Source organism: Brassica napus, chromosome C1 (genome assembly GCF_020379485.1).
Source record: "Brassica napus cultivar Da-Ae chromosome C1, Da-Ae, whole genome shotgun sequence".
Taxonomy (NCBI): Eukaryota; Viridiplantae; Streptophyta; class Magnoliopsida; order Brassicales; family Brassicaceae; genus Brassica; species Brassica napus.
This window is the reverse complement of record NC_063444.1, coordinates 33,974,954-33,994,985: the sequence shown is the minus strand read 5'-3', so window position 1 is coordinate 33,994,985 and position 20,032 is coordinate 33,974,954. Positions and strand designations below refer to the sequence as shown.

The 20,032-nt window shown below is 35.5% G+C and overlaps 5 protein-coding genes across 5 annotated transcripts; 4 read left to right on the top strand and 1 right to left on the bottom strand.

Annotated features, from left to right (window-relative positions):
• The first annotated feature begins 270 nt into the window (after positions 1-270).
• Positions 271-3,790, top strand: LOC106376769 (MLO-like protein 6). The gene is made up of 14 exons (XM_013816888.3): positions 271-597; positions 916-973; positions 1,084-1,349; positions 1,437-1,553; positions 1,666-1,726; positions 1,810-1,973; positions 2,077-2,171; positions 2,256-2,305; positions 2,404-2,444; positions 2,536-2,709; positions 2,810-2,845; positions 2,932-2,999; positions 3,101-3,161; positions 3,253-3,790. The coding sequence occupies exons 1-14, from the start codon at positions 475-477 to the stop codon at positions 3,691-3,693; spliced, it is 1,755 nt and encodes a 584-aa protein (XP_013672342.1). The 5' UTR covers positions 271-474; the 3' UTR covers positions 3,694-3,790.
• A 309-nt stretch (positions 3,791-4,099) lies between these two features.
• LOC106376768 (photosystem I chlorophyll a/b-binding protein 3-1, chloroplastic-like) lies at positions 4,100-5,414 on the bottom strand. Its single transcript, XM_013816887.3, has 3 exons — positions 5,133-5,414; positions 4,987-5,048; positions 4,100-4,893 (listed from the first exon to the last, which is right to left on the bottom strand). Exons 1-3 carry the CDS (start codon positions 5,274-5,276, stop codon positions 4,278-4,280), a joined length of 822 nt encoding a protein of 273 aa, XP_013672341.1. The 5' UTR covers positions 5,277-5,414; the 3' UTR covers positions 4,100-4,277.
• A 2,816-nt stretch (positions 5,415-8,230) lies between these two features.
• On the top strand, positions 8,231-8,683 carry LOC106373716 (uncharacterized mitochondrial protein AtMg00310-like). Its single transcript, XM_013813853.1, has one exon. The coding sequence runs from the start codon at positions 8,231-8,233 to the stop codon at positions 8,681-8,683; it is 453 nt and encodes a 150-aa protein (XP_013669307.1).
• Positions 8,684-8,905: 222 nt separating this feature from the next.
• On the top strand, positions 8,906-9,613 carry LOC106373715. The gene has a single exon (XM_013813852.1). It carries the CDS (start codon positions 8,906-8,908, stop codon positions 9,611-9,613), a length of 708 nt encoding a protein of 235 aa, XP_013669306.1.
• A 1,460-nt stretch (positions 9,614-11,073) lies between these two features.
• LOC106374790 (G-type lectin S-receptor-like serine/threonine-protein kinase At1g61500) lies at positions 11,074-17,814 on the top strand. The gene is given in 6 exon segments (XM_048745832.1): positions 11,074-15,197; positions 15,322-15,432; positions 15,567-16,004; positions 16,100-16,337; positions 16,424-16,574; positions 16,645-17,814. Coding segments are annotated over 6 exon segments (2,475 nt in total). The 5' UTR covers positions 11,074-13,954; the 3' UTR covers positions 16,939-17,814.
• The last annotated feature ends 2,218 nt before the right edge of the window (positions 17,815-20,032 follow it).

Sequence of the window (20,032 nt, the reverse complement as noted above, 5' to 3'; positions counted from 1 at the left end):
ACATCAAAATGTGAATAATTAATTCACACTTAAAAACAAACTACAAAAGAAACACATGCAGGAGGAGAAGTTATACAGAAACAGAAACAATTTAACATTTAGACAAAAAAAAAGTTATACAGAAACATTAAATTTGATGGACAACTCAACAATACATAACGGAACACAAGGGATGTTTTTGAAAAAGTCATATTAATGGTTTCAAAGTCAAAAACTTTGAACTTTTCAAAATATGCCTACTCACCTGTTGTCTTCTTTCACCTCTCTGCTTATATTATGACATAAGACCAATTTCATGATTGCAAATAAACTAAGAAACAAAAAGAAAAAGAGGACAAACAAAAGGAATAATATCAAACTGCGATTTTCTTTATTTTATAAATTTTCTGACTATACTATATTAGCTAGTATTTACGGGGGAGAAAACTTTCCAAAGGAAGGATTTTTTCGCTTGAGGTTGTTCTGTGAGCTCTAATGGCAGATAAGGTGGATGAAAGAACGCTTCAGCAGACTTCCACGTGGGCGGTCGCCGTTGTTTGCTTCTTCTTGCTTCTAATTTCGATTGTCATTGAGAAACTGATCCACAAATTAGGAAATGTAAGTCCTTTTTATACCTTTTCTTCTTCTTGATTATTGGTTCTCCGTTTCTTTTGTTTTCCTCTGTGTCTGTTTAGTTCTTGATTCTCTGTTTATGTATCTGTTTAGTTCTTGATTCTCTGTTTCTTCATTTTTTTCTCTTTTTTGTGTCTTATTCAGTTCTCATTGATTCTCTGGTTTTTCTTCTTGATCTCACTGATTAAAACCGCCAAAACCCAATTACAGTTTCTTTGTTGGTTACGTACTTACATGTTTGCTCTCTTTCTGATACTAATCATAACTAATAATCCTATGTTCTTTATCATCTTCTTATGATAGTGGTTTAAAAGGAAGAACAAAAAGGCTCTGTATGAAGCTCTTGAAAAAGTGAAAGCAGGTAAAAACAATAGTATTAATATAAAACATTTAATTTCCCTCCAAAAGATTCATATAACCAACTATATTAATTAATCTTATTTAAATATTAATTAAATGTAAAACATGCAGAGCTTATGCTGATGGGATTCATATCACTACTGCTAACAATTGGACAAAACTATATCTCACAAATTTGCGTCTCCGAGAGCATTGCAGCATCAATGCGCCCTTGCAGTAGATCCGAAGAAGAGAAGAAGTATCCCAATACGAAAAAAGATACCGGGAAGGACGTAGGAGATGAAGAAAACTCTGGTCGAAAGCTTCTCGAGTTAGTCGATTCTTTCATTCCTCGAAGGAGTTTGGCTACCAAAGGCTATGACAAGTGTGCAGAGAAGGTAAAACTTCACTCTTCAGAAAATCTTATCTTTATGTAAATTCATTTTCAAAATTTGACATATGATTCTTTTAATGTTTATTTCCAGGGACAAGTGGCTTTTGTATCGTCCTACGGGATGCATCAGCTGCATATATTCATCTTCGTTCTTGCTGTTTGTCATGTGATCTACTGCATTCTAACTTATGCTTTGGGAAAGACCAAGGTATATTCTCTCACATTACATCCACATAATTCTCAAAACTGGTTGAGATCTTGCTTCTTTTTTTTTTGCTAAAGAATGGATTTGTTTTTTTTGTTTCTTTCCGCAACATCAGATGAGAAGATGGAAGAGGTGGGAAGAGGAGACAAAGACAATTGAATATCAGTATTCACACGGTATATACATATAGCTTACAAAATTTGAATGGATGAAACTGAGTGTGAAGCTTTAATGAGGCATCTTTTCATATGTAATGCAGATCCTGAGAGGTTTAGGTTTGCGAGGGATACATCTTTCGGGCGTAGACATCTGAACTTCTGGAGCAAATCGACTATTACACTGTGGATTGCATGTTTCTTCAGACAGTTTTTTGGATCTGTAACCAAAGTTGATTACTTAACACTGAGACATGGTTTCATCATGGTAAAACAACTCAAATCTTTTTTATCTTCTCTTTAACCTTTCACATTGTTTGGAAAAGCAAAATTCTTACCGCATTGCAAAATGATTCTTTCTTCTTCTTCAGGCCCATTTGGCTCCAGGGAGTGATGCGAGGTTCGATTTCCGAAAGTACATTCAAAGATCATTAGAGGAAGATTTCAAAACTATCGTTGAAATCAGGTATGGCTACTAATAGTTTTTTTAAAGAAAAAAAAAATTCACTAATTATTTCTTAATCTGATGTCACCAATTGCCTTTCTCCAGTCCTGTGATATGGTTTGTAGCCGTGCTATTCCTCCTGACCAACACAAACGGTACAACTCATCTTCAAAACGTTGCTACATTCTTAAACACTAAAAAACAATCCCAAAAAAAAAAACTGATATACTTGCTCTGCCTTTGTTATGAACAGGATTGAATTCTTACGTCTGGCAACCATTCATTCCCTTAGTTGTAAGCAACAAAACTTTATACAAAGAAACATTTTCTTTTGGTTCACAGTTTCGTCTCTTTAACAAGAATGAATGTATAAAAAAAACTGCAGGTGATACTTATAGTTGGAACAAAACTTCAAGTGATAATAACAAAACTAGGACTTCTAATCCAAGAGAAAGGGGACATAGTGAAAGGCATGCCGCTTGTTCAGCCCGGTGATCATCTCTTCTGGTTCGGTCGTCCACGTTTCATTCTCTTCCTCGTTCACTTAGTCCTTTTCACGGTACCATACATACTTTCGCACTCTTTATCCTTCCTCCTTACAACAACAGAAAAATGCTTGAATATAAATTTAATAAACAAATATGTTTGCCAATTTGCAGAATGCGTTTCAATTAGCTTTCTTTGCCTGGACTACGGTAAGCAAGCAAAGTAGTATCCCACAGTCTCCATTACCAATTTCTCAAGCACCCTTTACTGAAGTACACGCTTGTTGTTTCTACAGTATGAATTCAAGCTCAAGAACTGCTTCCACAAGAACACTGTAGATGTGGTCATCAGAATTTCAGTTGGGTAAGTAAAATCTTTCAAGTTTTAACCAATCATATAAACTGAGAAATCAAACCATCCCATTAAATACAAACAAAGTCACTACCATTTCTTTCTTCTTGCAGAGTTATTGTACAGGTTCTTTGCAGCTACGTTACTCTTCCTCTTTACGCTCTAGTTACTCAGGTACAAAGACATAAAACTAAGCAAAGAGTGGAACTTTTTCCAGTTTCAAAGTCTGAACGTTTTTGAATTTTGGTGAAAATATTTGTTTTAGATGGGTTCGAAGATGAAACCTACAGTGTTCAACGAGAGAGTAGCAGTAGCTTTAAAGAGTTGGCACCACACAGCTAAGAAGCAGATGAAACATGGAAAAACCTCAGAGTCAACTACGCCTTTCTCTAGCCGTCCAGCTACACCAACACACGGTTCTTCTCCGATCCATCTCCTCCACAACGTCCACAAACGAAGCAGAAGCGCTGATGAAAGTTTGGCTAACTCAATGTCTCCGAGGAGAAACTCTGACTTCGATACGTGGGATGTTGAGTCTCAACAAGAACCTTCTTCTTCTTCTTCCGTGAAGTATCATTCTAGGTTTAGGGAAGAATACTCAGAGAAGAAGAAGCCAGCATCTTCTTCAGCTGTGGAGCTTGGACAAATAAGAACTCACCAGCATGAGATTAGTAGTATTAGCTTGAGGGATTTTTCGTTTAAGTGATTGTTTTGGTGATGATTTGTTAATATGTTTATAAGTTTATATGGAAACAGTGTTATTGTGTAAATTTGACCTTATTTATACATAATTATTTCTCGTTTTTTATCTGTCACTTTACACTTTTCAGCTACCAAAGTGTTTATCTTATTGTCATAGACAATGTTTCAGGAAGAAATCTATGGGCCGGGGAAAAAAGCTTTGAGCTAGCTAAAAAATATGTTCACTATGAAGTTGGCACACATATCAACTCATAGATCAAAAGGATGCATGGAATTATCTGAAACCAAAATAGGTCTCAGGTTTGATATTCTTTGAGATGAGTTCTTTTTAAGCATTACTTGTAAATAATTCCATAACATTCTTTTAAATATGTTAACTGAGTTTCTTGGTTATTTCTAAATACCAACCATTAATCCTAGAAGTTGTTCTTTATGGCCATTATTTCTTACAAAAGACGAATATGTTTACACAGGGTGTTACAACACAGAGAAACTGATGGTACCAAGAGAAACAAACAAGATTGTAGGATACAAGAGAATGGGAAACCAACATAAAACACCATGTGATGAATACGATATATGATCATCTCAGTGGAACTTGAGGCTGGTCAAGACATTGTTGTTGACGGGATCCGCCAAATGATCAAGAAGGTTCTGGTAAGGCCCCACACCGGTCACTAGTCCCTGCACAAAATAGCCTAGGATGGCGAGCATTGCCAGTCTACCGTTCTTGACCTCCTTGAGTTTCAACTCCTTCATCGACTTCTCGTCTTTTCCAAACCCAAGAGGGTTGAAGAATGGTCCACCGGGGTAAGCCGGGTCACCTGAACCCGCGAAACCTTTCTCTAGACCCAAGAAGTATTGTTTACCCATAGATCCTGGGTTGTACCAGTCCTGCAACCTCCTGTGCTCGGCAAATCCCATCAAAGCCATCTCGAGAACAAAGAGTGTGTAAGGGTCTGCCCAGTAGCTGTATGTCCCTGCAGGTGGAATCACACCGGTTTGGAACCAGGGAAGAGCAGTGTCTGCAGGAATCAGACCGGCCTTTCCTAGAATCTCAGGTGCAATAGCTCCAGCTGCACCCAACATAGCGAACCTCCCGTTGATGATCTCTCCGTAGGCTAGCCATCTCGGCTCGATGAAGCCTCCAGTACCCTCTGGGTCTGAAAGACCAAGCGGATCGAATCCAAAGTCGCCAGGTAAGCTTCAGAATCACAACAACTCTCCAGTTAAGAATCGTTCTCTATAAACTCTACCCGTCTTGAAGCTTTAAAAAAAATCAAATATTTGGAATTACCTGCCATCCAAGTAAGAGAGACTCTGTGATGATGCAAACCACAATTGCCTGTTTGCTCCTTGCTGAAACCGAACACACAAATCCAAGATCAGACTATTATTCAGTGAACATTGTTTGTTAAATAATTAGAGAGTAGTATCATGTACCTTGGCAGGTGGAGTTGAGGCAGCCTTAACAACCAAGGAAACCTTCCTCTGTGATACGGACACAGCTGGTTTTGCGCCGAATATCTGTCTAGCAGTCTGAACAGAGGAAGTAAGTGAAGAAGACACAAGCGCTTGTGCTGCCATTCTTTGCTTAAACTCTTCTCTTCAGTCACCAAGGGACGATGATTATTGAATAATGGTCTGCAGGGAACCTAGCGTTAAGAGTAGAAGGAACAAGGTCCACTAGAACTACTTGTGGCTTTGAAATAGCCCAACTGGTTTTGGTCAGATTAGATTAGTATCTGCTTCACCAACTATATCTGTCCACGTGGCAACACGAGTTAGATAAGAGATTTTGTTTGTGTTTTTTCTTATCTGCCACACAAGAGCAAAAAAAAATCCTTACGTTGAGGCCAATTGGATAGAAAATTTATCAAATGTTTTATTGATTGGAAAATTTGAATGGATATGTACCTCTGCAGTTAAAAGAACAACTTGATTTTATTTTTGGGAAAAATGGTAAAATAGGCCATAATGAGAATTTTTTTTTTTCCTTTATACCTTTTTGCATTAATTAGTCAATTTTAGACATAATTTCCCTAATAATAACAAAAAGAATTATTATAAATTATATATCAATAAAAATAAGAAAAAAATCTTTACCATCATGAGAATATTTCACATTTTTATATACAAAAATTAAATCTAATTTTTTTGGATATGTTGATCTAAATTTGTCAGAACGTATATTATAACTTTTTTACAAGGATAAAATAGAGATTCTAACTTATCTTACACGTTTTATAAAAGTTATAATTCGTATTATAACGTCGTCTCTATGATCTATCCAAATATATAATATGTCTTCATGAGAGCTAATCAAATGTCTTTGTTATTTATAAAATATAATATGTATTGTAAGTTTTTTACTTTATTGTAAAATTCTTTAGAGACCGTTAAGTTGTGTTCTATCTTTTACTCTTTTATATATCGTAAATAAAATAATGAGTTCTTACTTGTATGCAATATTCTAAATATGGTAGAATTTAAATTCTATCATTTTCTCTATGTTCTATCATTTTTATAATATGTAGTCTAATATTTGTTTACATTCTATATTTTCGTATATTTTATGTTTTAAATCCGAGAAAATTAAGGAAGTCTAACTTATTTTATTCAAACTTACTGTGTTCTTGACGTTGAGTTACATTAAATCACGTTGAATTCAATTTTTTTATTCAACGTTTTTCTTTCTTTCTTCAGAGGAATCGAGGCCTTTTGATGAGGTTTGATCTCACAATCGCCTTGAATCGCCGGAAATAGAAGAGGCTCCGACAGAGCAAGAAGAGGATGGAGTTAAGTCTGCGATAGTTGGCCAAAATTTCCAGAGAGAGTTCACCGGAATCGCGAAGAAAGGTTAAGAGGATGGTTTTTTCTTTAAGCGAAAAACATGATGTTGATCATGAGAAAAAAAATGGACTAAACATTTAAAATTATTTTAATAATAAACTAAATACAGTAAAACCTCTATAAATTAATAATGTTGGGACTTTGAAATTTTTTTAATTTATAGAGATATTAATTTACAAATGTTTTCTTATTTAGATTTCTTATTTTAAGATATATTTATTTTAAGATAAGAAAAATATTTGATTTTAGTGTATAGACATTAATTTTTTTTTTTTTTTTTGAAATTTATATTAATTTTATTTTATTATTTAGTGTATATAATATATATTGCATAGAACTTAAATATGTTTTGGATATAATATTACTAAAACTCATAAGAAATATATTAAGTGTTAAGAAAATATAAAGATAATTTCATTCGTGAATATAAAACAAACAATATTATAATAGGTTCTTACTCATATAAAATATGTATACATATAAATTATTAATTTATAATTTTAATGAGACCATATATTTATATATAATTTTCTAAAAAATTATTATCATATTTTTTTATTGATTTATGTCAAATTTTGAACCGGCCCAAGTTGGGACCGGCGAAATTTATTAATTTATAGAGATTATTAATTTATCGAGTATTAATTTATAGAGGTTCTACTGTAGGTAAACTATATACACATTTAATTATCAATATAATTAAAACAAAAGCACAAAGTTGTATCCTAACTTAGTTCTAGGTAAAATTGTGTTTTAAAAAGCTATACTCTATATTTGTTTTTGCCTAACTTATATTATTACTAAATAATGTTCCTTAAATATAGTCTAACTAAGGTAATACTAAATCTAATAAATATCAATTGCACACGAGATGGTTCATAGTCTCAGAACGAGTGAGAAAATTGCAGATGAGTGGATGACTATCAAGACAGACATGTCTAAAGCATATGATCGGGTTGAGTGGAATATTTTGGAGGTACTCTTGGAGAAAATGGGATTTGATAGGGTCTGGATCCGCTGGATAATGGCGTGTGTAAGCACAGTATCTTTCTCTGTTCTGCTTAATGGCAACTCTCATGGGTACATCAAACCGGAACGCGGGATTCGTCAAGTGGATCCATTGTCACCCTTTCTCTTAAACTCGTCGGAAGCAGCGGTTTGTTTGAATGGCATCAAGCTCTCAGCAATGTGTCCGTCGATACATCATTTATTATTTGCTGACGACAGCCTCCTTCTTTGCAAAGCCAACACCACAGAAGCTAGCGAGATTATGGAATGCCTACGCTTATATGGTGCACCTTCTGGCCAGGTTGTTAATCCAGAAAAATCTTCTGTGATCTTTGGAGCGAATGTTTCAGCAGCGTCAAGAACAGAGGTCCAAAACTAACTTGGAATCCATAAAGAAGGAGGTGAAGGCTCATATCTTGGTCTCTCTGAGTGTTTTAGTGGTTCGAAAAGGAAACTAATGAGCTTCATCAGAGAAAAACTACAAGGTAGATTGAATGGATGGTTAGCCAAATCTCTATCCCAAGGTGGAAAAGAAATTCTCCTGAAATCTATTGGACTCGCACTCCCAGTCTACGCAATGTCCTTTTTCAGGCTTCCTAAAGAGGTTTGTGCTAAACTCACTAGTGCTATGACTGAGTTTTGGTGGAGTAGTGGGAACAATAAAAAAAAAGATACCATCGATGGCGTGGCAAAAGCTTTGCAAAGAGAAAGAAAATGGAGGATTGGGCTTTCATGATCTTAAAAAGTTCAATCAATCTCTCTTAGCAAAACAAGCATGGAGATTATGGAACTCACCTAACTCGCTAGTAGCAAGAATTCTCAAAGCTCGGTATTTTCCGCGTTCATCTTTCCTAGAAGGCTGTGTGGGGAGGAGACCATCGTATGCATGGAGAAGTATTTTGCATGGTCGTGAGTTAATGCAGAAAGGTCTCCTGAAAGAGATTGGTAATGGTGAGGAGTCTAGACTCTGGATAGACAACTGGATCATGGATAAAGTCCCAAGACCACCAATGTATCGCCAAGATGCTATGGTAGATCTCACGTTGAATGTGAGTGATCTGATAGATCATCAGCATGGTGGGTGGAATTTACATCGAGTCAGAGAAGTGATTGCAGATGAAGACATAAACTGAGTATTGGCTACGAAAATCTGTAGGCAAATACAAGACTCTTTGAAATGGGGCTTCTCGAGGAATGGAGTTTATAATACTAAGTCAGGGTATAAATTTCTCCAAGAGTTACAGGATCTTCAATCTCCGGTGAATAGAGAGTTACCGCCGTTGGAAAAGCAGCTATGGCCTAAAATGTGGAAAATGAAAACTTCTCCAAAGCTGAGACATTTCCAATGGAAAACAATGTCTGGTGCTCTTGCGGTGAAACAACAACTAAGATCCAGAGGCATTCGTATTGATCCTACATGCCCGGTGTGTGGCTATGCTCCTGAGAGTATTTGTCTTATGATGTTTCCATGCCCTAAAGAGAAAGAGGTGTGGGCGCAGTCTCAAGTAACGCTGCCTCCAGGTGGTTTCTCCCAAAACTCTGTGTTTCTGAATCTCCATTATCTTATTGCTAATAGTGGTAAGCGGGATTTGGACCCAAAGTGGAGATTATCATTCCCATGGATTCTTTGGCATGTGTGGAAAGCAAGGAACCTCCTCTGCTTTGAAAAGATAAGCCTCTCGGCTGACGAAATCTTATCTAAAGCTACGGAGGAAGCGATGATCTGGCTATCCTTGAGCTCAACAGAATTGGAGAAGGTGCAGGAGTTGAATGTGGGAACTGGTAATGTGGAATGCTGGAAAAAAACCCCTCAGGGGTTTGTTAAGTGTAACATAGGTGTCTCCTGGTCTCCAAACTCAAAGCTTGGTGGGGCGGCCTGGTTGTTGAGAGATCACAATGGTAAAGCCTTGTTGCATAGTCGACATGCTTTCTCCGGAACTATGTCTGAACAACAGGCTTCCTTAATGGCCTTCTCGTGGGCAGTAGCGGCCCTGACCGGAAGCGGAGGAAGCTCAAGCTTCTGGCCTTCACTTTTTAAAGAAATATTCCGGCCAATTATTTAAAAAGATTCTTAGTTAGTCTAGTGGCAAACATAGTTATTTTGAAACGCAAGGTGACGAGTTCGATTGACAGTAGTGCTATTTTCTTCATACATATACATTTTGATATATATATCATTTACAAACAACTTATGAATGGGCCTTATTTATTTACTTGCTTCCGGTCTATATATTTTCAAGGCCGGCACTGCTCGTGGGCAGTAGAGGAAATGAAGGATCATAAGATCAGGTGTGTTCTAATGGAAGCTTCCTCACATTATATCCAAGACGTGTTGAACCATAGGGAGCCTACCCTCAGTACTCGAGAATGGTTTCAGAGAACACATACATCTCTACATTCGTTTGAGTACTGTGAGATAAGCCTGGTCCCTTGGAAGTGTAATTCCCTGGCAACGGAGATTGCAGAGAGTGTCACGAGGGATGAGAGGGTGCAGTCGAACGTAGCAAACAACGGCCCTTCATAGTTAGAGTCTCGGCTTAGACAAGAAGCAGTGGTAGCTACCTAACTTGTCTCAGACAAGCTCCTTGGTTTCTTTCTCCCAACTGTTTGGGTTTTCTTTTTGGGGCCTACTGGTCTCCAATTTGTTTTTCAGTTTGTTTGATTGGTTTGTCCTTCTTACACCCATTTCGGGTGATACACTTTCGAATTATTCAATGACAAAAAAAAAAAATATCAATGTTTACCAAACGTTTATATCTCAATCAACTTACCCATATTTTAGCAACTATTTAACAAAAAAAATTACGCAAAAAGTCTAACTAAGTTAAGACTAAATCTAATCAATATCAATGTTTACCAAACGTTTATATCTCAATCAACTTACCCATATTTTAGCAACCATTTGACAAACAAATTACAAAAAACAGATCTTCAAATACATAGGGGACCCAAGCATTTCTTATTATTCAGCACATTACATTGACTTCCTACTCATCTAATGAATTCATTCTTATTATAAAACACATTTGCATAAAAGCTTTTTTTCTTTTAAAAGCTTTTTGTATAAAAGCAATGAAGTAGTACATCATTGATTCACATTTAAATAAAAGCTATATATATATATATTTATATTGTAGTCATTTTCACTTAGCTTTTATATAATCCTATCGACATACGTTTGAAAAGTTTGTGCCTTCGTTGAGTATATTGAAATACCAACTTATTTATGATTCAAAATTTTGTTTAACATTATTTATCAAATATATAATAACAGATCTATATTACAAAACATAGACCCCAAGTTAAACATATGGGGTCTATGTTTTGTAATATAGATCTGTTATTACAAAAAATAGACCCTAAGTTAAACATATTTAAAAAAAAAGTTAAACATATTTTTCTAAGGATAAAAGAATACGAAGAAAATTTGAAACTATATATTTATCAAAAAAAGTATTATTTGTTGTATATGTCAATCTGGGTTTTACACCGGTACACTTTAAAATTTATACGGGGTTCCTTAGACCTGTATACGAAAACACTAACATTTATTTAAAAAAATTTTAAACCGACCCTTCGTTCTTCATTTCTAATATACTTATAAGATCTTAATTGTTTTGATCTGTATTTTCAAAGAGTGGATTTTCTTTGATTTTATATTTTATTATTTTGATCCGTGAGTTTAAAGCACATATTATTTTAACCTTTTGATTTTATAATTTACATTGGTTAGGTTAGAGATTTTGGTTATGGAACCCATAACTAAGTTTAAAAAAATTAAAGAGACTTTAATGGTTATGAAAATGCTTATGTTTATATTTATAATGATTGAGTATTAGGTATAAAGAAACCCAATATTATAGGACATAATGAATATTCAAAAGTATTTGTTTATTACTATTTCAAACAGATATTTAAATATATGAGTTGTTTAGTTAAGATTTATTAACTACCAAATTTTAAAATATGTAATTTATATTAAAACTTCTGTACATGTTATATTTAATAAGTTTTAAATAAATTATTATTTTTTAAATTTTGTAGAGAATTTTTACCCATTATATACAAAATATATTTTTTGTTGTGTTAGGTTATAGCCCGTATTATAACATGAGATCATTATTTACCAATTTTTTTTTAAAAAAAAATTATCATTTAATATATATACTATGTTAATTTATAGTATTTCATATTTTTTATATAAAAATATATGCATAATTTTAATTATATGATTATTTAACTTATTTTAATTTTAAAGGAACATGAAATAAAATAGTCCATCTTTTTAACTTATTTCACATTGGTCAAAAATCATTTTAAATGTTTTATAATTTATTAATAACATTTTCGAGTTGTGGTATATAAAATATTATGTTATGTATAATGATTTAAACAAACACCTTAATTGACCAATATGAAATTTATAAATAACATAGGAAAGTTTTATTAACGTTTTTCTATATAAATATATGTGGTATCAAATTAGGATATTTTAAAGTCTTACCATATAAAATCAATTACTAATAATCACTCCATTTAGTGTCTTACCATAAATATTAGTTTCTTAGACTTAAGAATAGTTTTTTTTTAACGATGGATTGTACTTCTAAACAATGAGAACTAGCAAAACAACTGTAGAAAAAGACACACTAGTATCCAAAGTAAACTAACACACAACTATTTTGCGTATAGATGACTAAAGATTTTTCATATAAAGCTTCATATTTGCTTCTGGAATAATTGAAGGTCAAGAGAGATAATTTTCATATTAATTCAAAAACACCACACTTTAGACTGAATTGAGAATGATTGTCACTCTCTTTTTAATACTCCAACAGGAGCACCGAGACAAGATAACTCTTTATATTTCTCTATTGATAATAATAACAAAGTCAAAAAGATTACCGTTCCATAGAATTTGATGCAGCGTTTTGAAGTAACTATAGTTTGCAGCTCCATCACCATCACATGAAGAACCATCAACGATTGAAGCCAGTAAGACATGTTGCCACCATCCGCAATAGATCTGTCAATTACCTTTTCTAAACTGTTCAACTGAACCAAAATTTTTTTCTTTCCAAATCCATTGGAAGAAGCATACAAAAGAACAATCAAAAACTTTGTTAGATTTAAAATAAGTTGGCAATCCAACAAACTAAATAACGAGAAGTAAATCAATTCAAAAAAGAAAAGCAAAACGAATTAAACAAGCCGATGACAGAGATATAGAAAGCCTCATGACATCGGTTTGAAACTAAAAAAAAAATTCTTTCTCTCTTGACTTAAGAATAATTTTGTAATTGTATTAATTATAGTATATAGTTTAAAAAAAGCATTTCATTTAGAAGTAAATTGGATCCAACTTTGTGCTTATGTTTTAATAGTATTAAATGATCGTGTTATGTAGTATTTCACTACCATCCTTTCTATGGAAGGGATCAGATGTGTTATCGTTATTAATTTCCGAGCATTTACTTAAGTTTGTTCATCGTTTTTTTTTTGTTATTGTGTACGGGAGCAGAAAATGCAATCAAGAGTATTCCAAAGTTTCTTGTCGGTGAGGGCCGATTCCCAAATTTTAGAAGTCCTATTTAAAAATTAAAATTATACTTAACACCTTTTAAAAAAATTTAAAAATACTATTAATAAACTTTTTAAGCAAGAATTTAGTTCAAACTTGACCTGGTGAGAACTGGTTATCTACGCTGCACTTTGTTGTGACTATTTCTTAGCTATCCGACTGTTTTTTGAAGGTTCTATCGACGCATTTATTGAATTCGCTGTCATCTTCGTTCCAAGAATTATAGTACTTAATTGCATTTGTTATCATAGTTTGTGTTTTTTTAGTGTTTTCACGGATATTAAAAAGATGCACTAAATCACTATAATAAATGTATCATTTTTTTAATTTTCAATAATTTTTAATCAATAATAATTTAATAAAATCAATTAATTGTATTGAAATTTACATTTTTTTCCATTGAAAACACAAAAAAATTATCTTTGTGAAATATTTTTTTCTTTCTAAAACATTTATTTTTGTGAAACGGAGGGAGGGAGTACGTGCAAATGACACAATTTTAAATATGAGGTCAACCATTGCACGCTTAATTCCTTAATTTAAGTTAAATAATAGAATTCAAAGATTCAATGCATTTGGCTAACTGGTAAGCATTAGTATTACTATTTAAATTGTATTATAGAACAATGTTTAAGTTGATCGTGAATAAAGTAATGTAGAATCTTGAAAGATCGGCACTTGGTCAACATAGTTTAGAGAATTTTACTTAACTAAGTATTGAGTTTTGTTTTCTTGGCTTACTTTTCTCTTGGATACTTGTTCGTTTCTTACATTAATCTTAAAGAGATTGTTCTTAATTAGAGACACAAGAACGCTCGTGGGGATGACTAGGTTTGTTTGCTTGCTTTTGTTTGTCATGCTCTTAAGTTTTACATATGCAGCTATAACGCCAACAAGTCCTTTGTCAATAGGACAAACTCTCAGCTCCTCTGATGGTGTTTATCAACTGGGGTTCTTCAGTCCTAATAACACCCAGAATCAGTATGTTGGAATCTGGTTCAAGGGCATCATTCCTCGGGTGGTTGTGTGGGTGGCTAATAGAGAAAAGCCTGTTACAGACTCCACCGCAAATCTAGCTATCACCAGCAAGGGAAGTCTTCTCTTATTTAGTGGCAAAGATGGCATTGTCTGGTCCAGTGGAGAGACTTTTGCATCTAACGGGTCTCATGCAGAGCTTTCAGACAGTGGAAGTCTTATTGTCGTAGACAAAGTTTCAGGAAGAATTCTATGGCAAAGCTTTGACCATCTTGGTGATACTCTTCTACATTCCTCATTCCTTATGTATAACCTCGTCACCGGTGAGAAGCGGGTTGTGACTTCCTGGAAAAGTTACACTGATCCATCACCTGGCGACTTTGTGGGTGAGATTACACCACAAGTGCCATCACAAGGGTTTATTATGAGAGGCTCGAGGCCTTACTGGAGAAGTGGTCCATGGGCTAAAACGAGGTTCACTGGGGTACCTCTAATGGATGAGTCATACACAAGTACATTCAGTCTTCACCAGGATGTAAATGGGTCAGGATACTTGTCTTTTTTTCAAAGAAAATACAAAATTTCACGCATAATTTTAACACCAGAGGGATCAATGAAGATTTTTCGTTACAATGGAACGAACTGGGAACTGTACTATGAGGCTCCATTAGCCAATTCATGCCACATATACGGTGTATGTGGACCTTTTGGGTTGTGTGTTAGTTCAGTTCCTCCGAAATGTAAATGCTTCAAAGGGTTTGTACCTAAATCCATTGAAGAATGGAAAAGAGGAAACTGGACGAGTGGTTGTGTGAGGCGAACCGAGCTACTTTGTCAAGGAAACTCTACCGGTGAAGATGTAAATGTCTTCCATCCTGTTGCCAACATAAAGCCTCCAGATAGTTACGAATTTGCAAATTCCCTGAATGCTGAAGAATGCTACCAAAGTTGCTTCCACAATTGTTCATGCTTGGCCTTTTCTTTTATTAGTGGAATTGGGTGCTTAGTATGGAACCATGACTTAATGGACGCAGTGCAGTTTTCTGCAGGAGGAGAGCTTCTTTCCATTCGTCTTGCACGTTCTGAGCTAGGTATGGCTTAGAAGACAAAATAAAAGAACTTTGCCTTTTGCTATTTTATCTTCTATTTCAATAATATTCATCTTTTTGTTAGCTGTATGGCTTATTGTTTAATTTGTTGCCATATATTTCTCAGATGGAAATAAGCTCAAGAAGACAATAGTTGCTAGTACTGTGAGCCTTACCCTTTTTGTGATTTTGGGCTTGGCTTCGTTTGGTTTCTGGCGATGCAGACTGGAAGATAATGGTAACACATTGACTTACTATCTATCGCTTTCATCTATTCATTTGTTGTCAGCAAACTAATCTAAAATAAAATCAAGGAGCATTTTTACTACTAGAGGTGACATATTAACACACAATTTCTAACTCAAATTTCAGCTCATATATTAAAAGATGCTTGGAGGAACGAGTTTAAACCCCAAGATGTCCCAGGTTTAGATTTTCTTGAGATGAATGCCATACAAACTGCCACCAGTAATTTCAGTCTGTCAAACAAACTCGGACAAGGTGGATTTGGTTCTGTATACAAGGTCAGAAACTTTTAATCCTCTTTGCTCTTTTTATATATATTTTTCTCCAGATGACCTTGTGCATTTCTGCTTTAGGGAAAACTGCAAGATGGAAAAGAAATCGCTGTAAAACGGCTTTCCAGCAGCTCAGGGCAGGGCAAAGAGGAATTCATGAATGAAATAGTACTCATCTCAAAACTACAACACAGAAACTTAGTTCGGATATTGGGATGTTGCATTGAAGGAGAAGAGAGGCTATTGATTTATGAGTTCATGTTGAACAAAAGCCTTGATACTTTTATCTTCGGTAGGTCTCTTCTTGCCTCATTCTTTTCATAGCAGCAGTTTTCTCTTCACGTCCAACACTTTGTTTGATAGTGTGTACACTGTATTATTGCTTAGATTCAAGAAGAAAGCTTGAGATTGAGTGGCCTAAGAGATTCAGTATCATCCAAGGTATTGCACGTGGACTTCTCTATCTCCACCGTGAGTCACGCCTCAAGGTCATTCACCGAGACCTGAAGGTGAGTAATATTCTTATGGATGAGAAGATGAACCCAAAAATATCAGATTTTGGATTGGCTAGGATGTATCAGGGAACCGAACATGAGGAAAATACTCACAGGGTTGCAGGAACTTTGTAAGAATCTATTTTCAAAAACATGCTTAACGTGGTTCATAATCATATGCGAAAATTTAAAGGGAAACTGTTTGATGTGTGCACAGAGGATATATGGCACCTGAGTATGCATGGACAGGGATGTTCTCTGAGAAATCCGATATCTACAGCTTCGGAGTTCTGTTGTTAGAAATCATCAGTGGGGAAAAGATCTCAAGATTCGGTTATGGCGAAGAAGGCAGAAACCTTCTTACATACGTAAGTAAACTTAAGTAATGATTTAGGTTTTCATATTCTTATGTTCTTAAGATTTGAAACTAAACAACAGGCGTGGGAAACTTGGGGTGAAAATGGAGGAACTGATCTCTTGGACCAAGGCGTTGCGTATTCATGTCGCCCGTTAGAAGTTGAGAGATGTGTTCATATTGGTTTGCTCTGCGTTCAACACCAACCTGCCGATAGACCCAACACACTTGAGTTACTGTCTATGCTCACTACAACATCAGATCTTCCATCACCAAAACAACCCACATTTGTAGCGCAGACGAGAAATAAAGAATTCATGGCTATGGATTTGACCACCTTCAGTAAGATGACAGATTCTGTAATCCTTGGGCGTTAAGAAACGATGACAAGTTCTGCAGTTACTCATCCTTCTTGAAAACATTTCCAGATAAATAAAAATATCGTTTGATGCCTTCTGGGTCTGAATGCTTTGATACCTATCACTTGTAACCACTATCTCTCAAAAGCTTATAAGCTTCGCTCTAACGGTGGTTTGTCTCCTTCACATTTTCTTCTATACTCCTGTGTGATTCTTTTTAACTGAATCGTGATATATTCTGCAACGGGCCCAACTTTCAAATTGGTTTTAATATTTAGTGTTGTTCAAGAGACTAAATGGAACATAAGTGCAGTGTGGTCAACATTTTTTTTTAAATAATATATTTCATTAATTTTCGACAACCCCAAAATTGGGTATGTTGGGAAAAATTAATTCAAGAACAAGAACTTTCGGATTAGAGCAGATCGCCGATCACTTGGTTCCAGATTTCGGTTTTAGGGTTTCTATTTCCAGGTTCCGGGTCAAATGATTCTTTCTCACTGGCGAACCGAGGTAGAGAACAATAGGTGCACTTGCCCCCATACTAATTTAAAATTTTAGTATATTTCTTAACAAAATTGATGTCTACACCTATAATCAAATGTAAGTTTACACCTATTCTAGCATTTGTGCACCCACTGAAAAAAATCTTTAGATTCGCCCATGTTCTTTCTGCCAAAAGATAAATACAAATCTTCTTTAAGCTGAGCACTACAAAAAAACATCAAGGATTCTAAGGGAAAAAATCGTCGGAATTTCGTCGGAATATCGTTATTCCGACGCAATTCCGACGAAACACGTCGTCGGAAATAATTCCTCGGAATTTCTTTTTTCCTCTGAAATCCCTCGGAATTTTCCGACGGAATTCCGAGGAAATAAATTTCCGAGGAAATTCTGAGGATCCCTTGTTTGTCGGAAAAGTCCTCGGAATATACCGAGGTAGAACTTCGTCGGGATAATTCATCGGAAGTTCATCGATCGATGCGTGTTTGGACATATATACATCGATCGATAGGAGTATACCGACGGACTTTTTCCTCGGTTTATTCCGAGGAACTGTTCCCTCGGTATATTCCGAGGGATCCGTTCCTCGGAATTTTCCGAGGGAGTTGTCCCTCGGAAAATTCCGAGGGAAATGTCCCTCGCTATATTTAAAAAAAAAACGGATCGATCGATGCGTTTTTGTTCAAAAACGCATCGATCGATGTAGTGAAAAATATAATTAATTTCCTCGAAATGTAAAAAATATTAATTTTTTTGAAAAAATAAAATTTCTGAAATTTAAATTCGAAAATATGAAATTAAAAGTAAAATTGAAATCATACTAATTAATATTCAAAGTTTCACAAATAAAAATAAAACATTCCGAGATTGGGGAAAAAAAAAACTACGGGTCTGGCACGTCCGGGAACACCTCGTTCGGGTACATCCTCTGCATCATCTCCATCATTTGCTGGTTCAGCCTCCTCTGTGCCTCATAGCCCGCCTGTTGAGCCGCCATCTGGGTCTCCAACAAAGATATTCGATCATCTTTGTCCTTCAACTGAGCCGTAAGTACTTCTGGATCAACAAAGGGCGGTGGTGCAGAAGAAAGAGGAACCGACCGGGTGCGACGACCCAAACCGAACAAACGTCCCTTCTTCTTTGGAACCGACTGAATAGAAAAAGCCAAATTTAGAAATTTAAACCAAGAAATAAATGAATTGAACTTAAAAAAAAAAGAACTTACGGATTCAACGATTTCGTTGATTCGAAACCGGGACAAGTTGGTCGAAGCCGTCGAAGCGTCATCCTCGGTTTGAAGCTGAGACACTTCGTCTACCACCTGAGTTTGGACCAGGTCGACCACGTCCCTCACAAGACCGTCATCAATCTGGCCGGTCTTCTTGTTGGTATACGCCCTCCTCATTAGGGCGAGATCATCGACCGGCTCGCCATCATTTTCTTCCGCCTTGAAAAAAAACATAAAATTAAAGAAACATTAGAAATTAGAAGAAATGCACAATAAATTTAAATTCTGAAACTCAAATAATTGAAGAAAAAGCGGTTGAACTTACCATGCGATCTCCGAGAGTGGCAATAGATTGAGCACCCAAGTTATGCTTGTAGATGCCCTTCCCTTTACGGTCGCTCCTGCGGTTGGTGGAGTTGGTGGAAGAAGTTTCTTTCGTCTCCTCCTTATCCCAATGCGCACACAACTCCTTCCAGACCGTATCGTTCATCGACTTTGGGACCTTTTAATTAAAAAAAAAAGAAAAAGTTTAATAAATTAAAAAATAGTTTAATAAATTAAAAAATTGTTTAATAAATTAAATCGAACCTTATTGATTTCCCACTTCTTCTTCCACTCGTGGATCTGCTTCCCATAGTTGTCCATTACTTTATGGACGAAGTGGTGATAGATAAAGAGCGTCTCATCGGAATTCCAGTTGAACTCTTGCTGAAAAAAAAACACAATTAGTAGAAAATTTATATTAAAGATTAAAAATATAAGTAAAAAATTAGAATACTTACCGCAAACTGACGAAACCACAGAACCTGCTTGTCGGTTGGGAAGTGAGTGAAAGTCGGATGTCCACTGTCGAGGGCCGAGTACATCATACGGTTGATCCATGCGCTGATCCCGTTCCCGGATCGGTTGAACCTTATTAAAAGAACAAACGGTTAATAATGAATCCAAATTTAAAGAAAAAAAAATGTTTAATTACCATGTTTGACCCCGTCCATGTGGATACGGAGTGAGATACGGAAGATGGTCACGACCGGGCTGTTGAACCAACTCCGCAACCCTCATCACTCCCGGAGGACCCGGAGGAACAGGAGCGGATGCAGCAGCGGGAGCGAGAGGAGCATGAGCGGGTGCAGCAGAGGGAGATGTATGGTTGGAGCTGTGGGGCGAAGGGGAATCCTGAAAATGGCTGGAATCCCGAGACTGGCTCCCCGTACCACCACGACCACGACGCTGTCGAGGCCGGGTCTGATCATCATGAGACCTGTAAATTAAAAAAATATATTTAATAAATACAGAAATATATAAATTAATTTTTTTTATTAAAAAAAAATCCCAAATAATTTAATCACAGAAAAAGATTTATATATATTAAAATTTTTT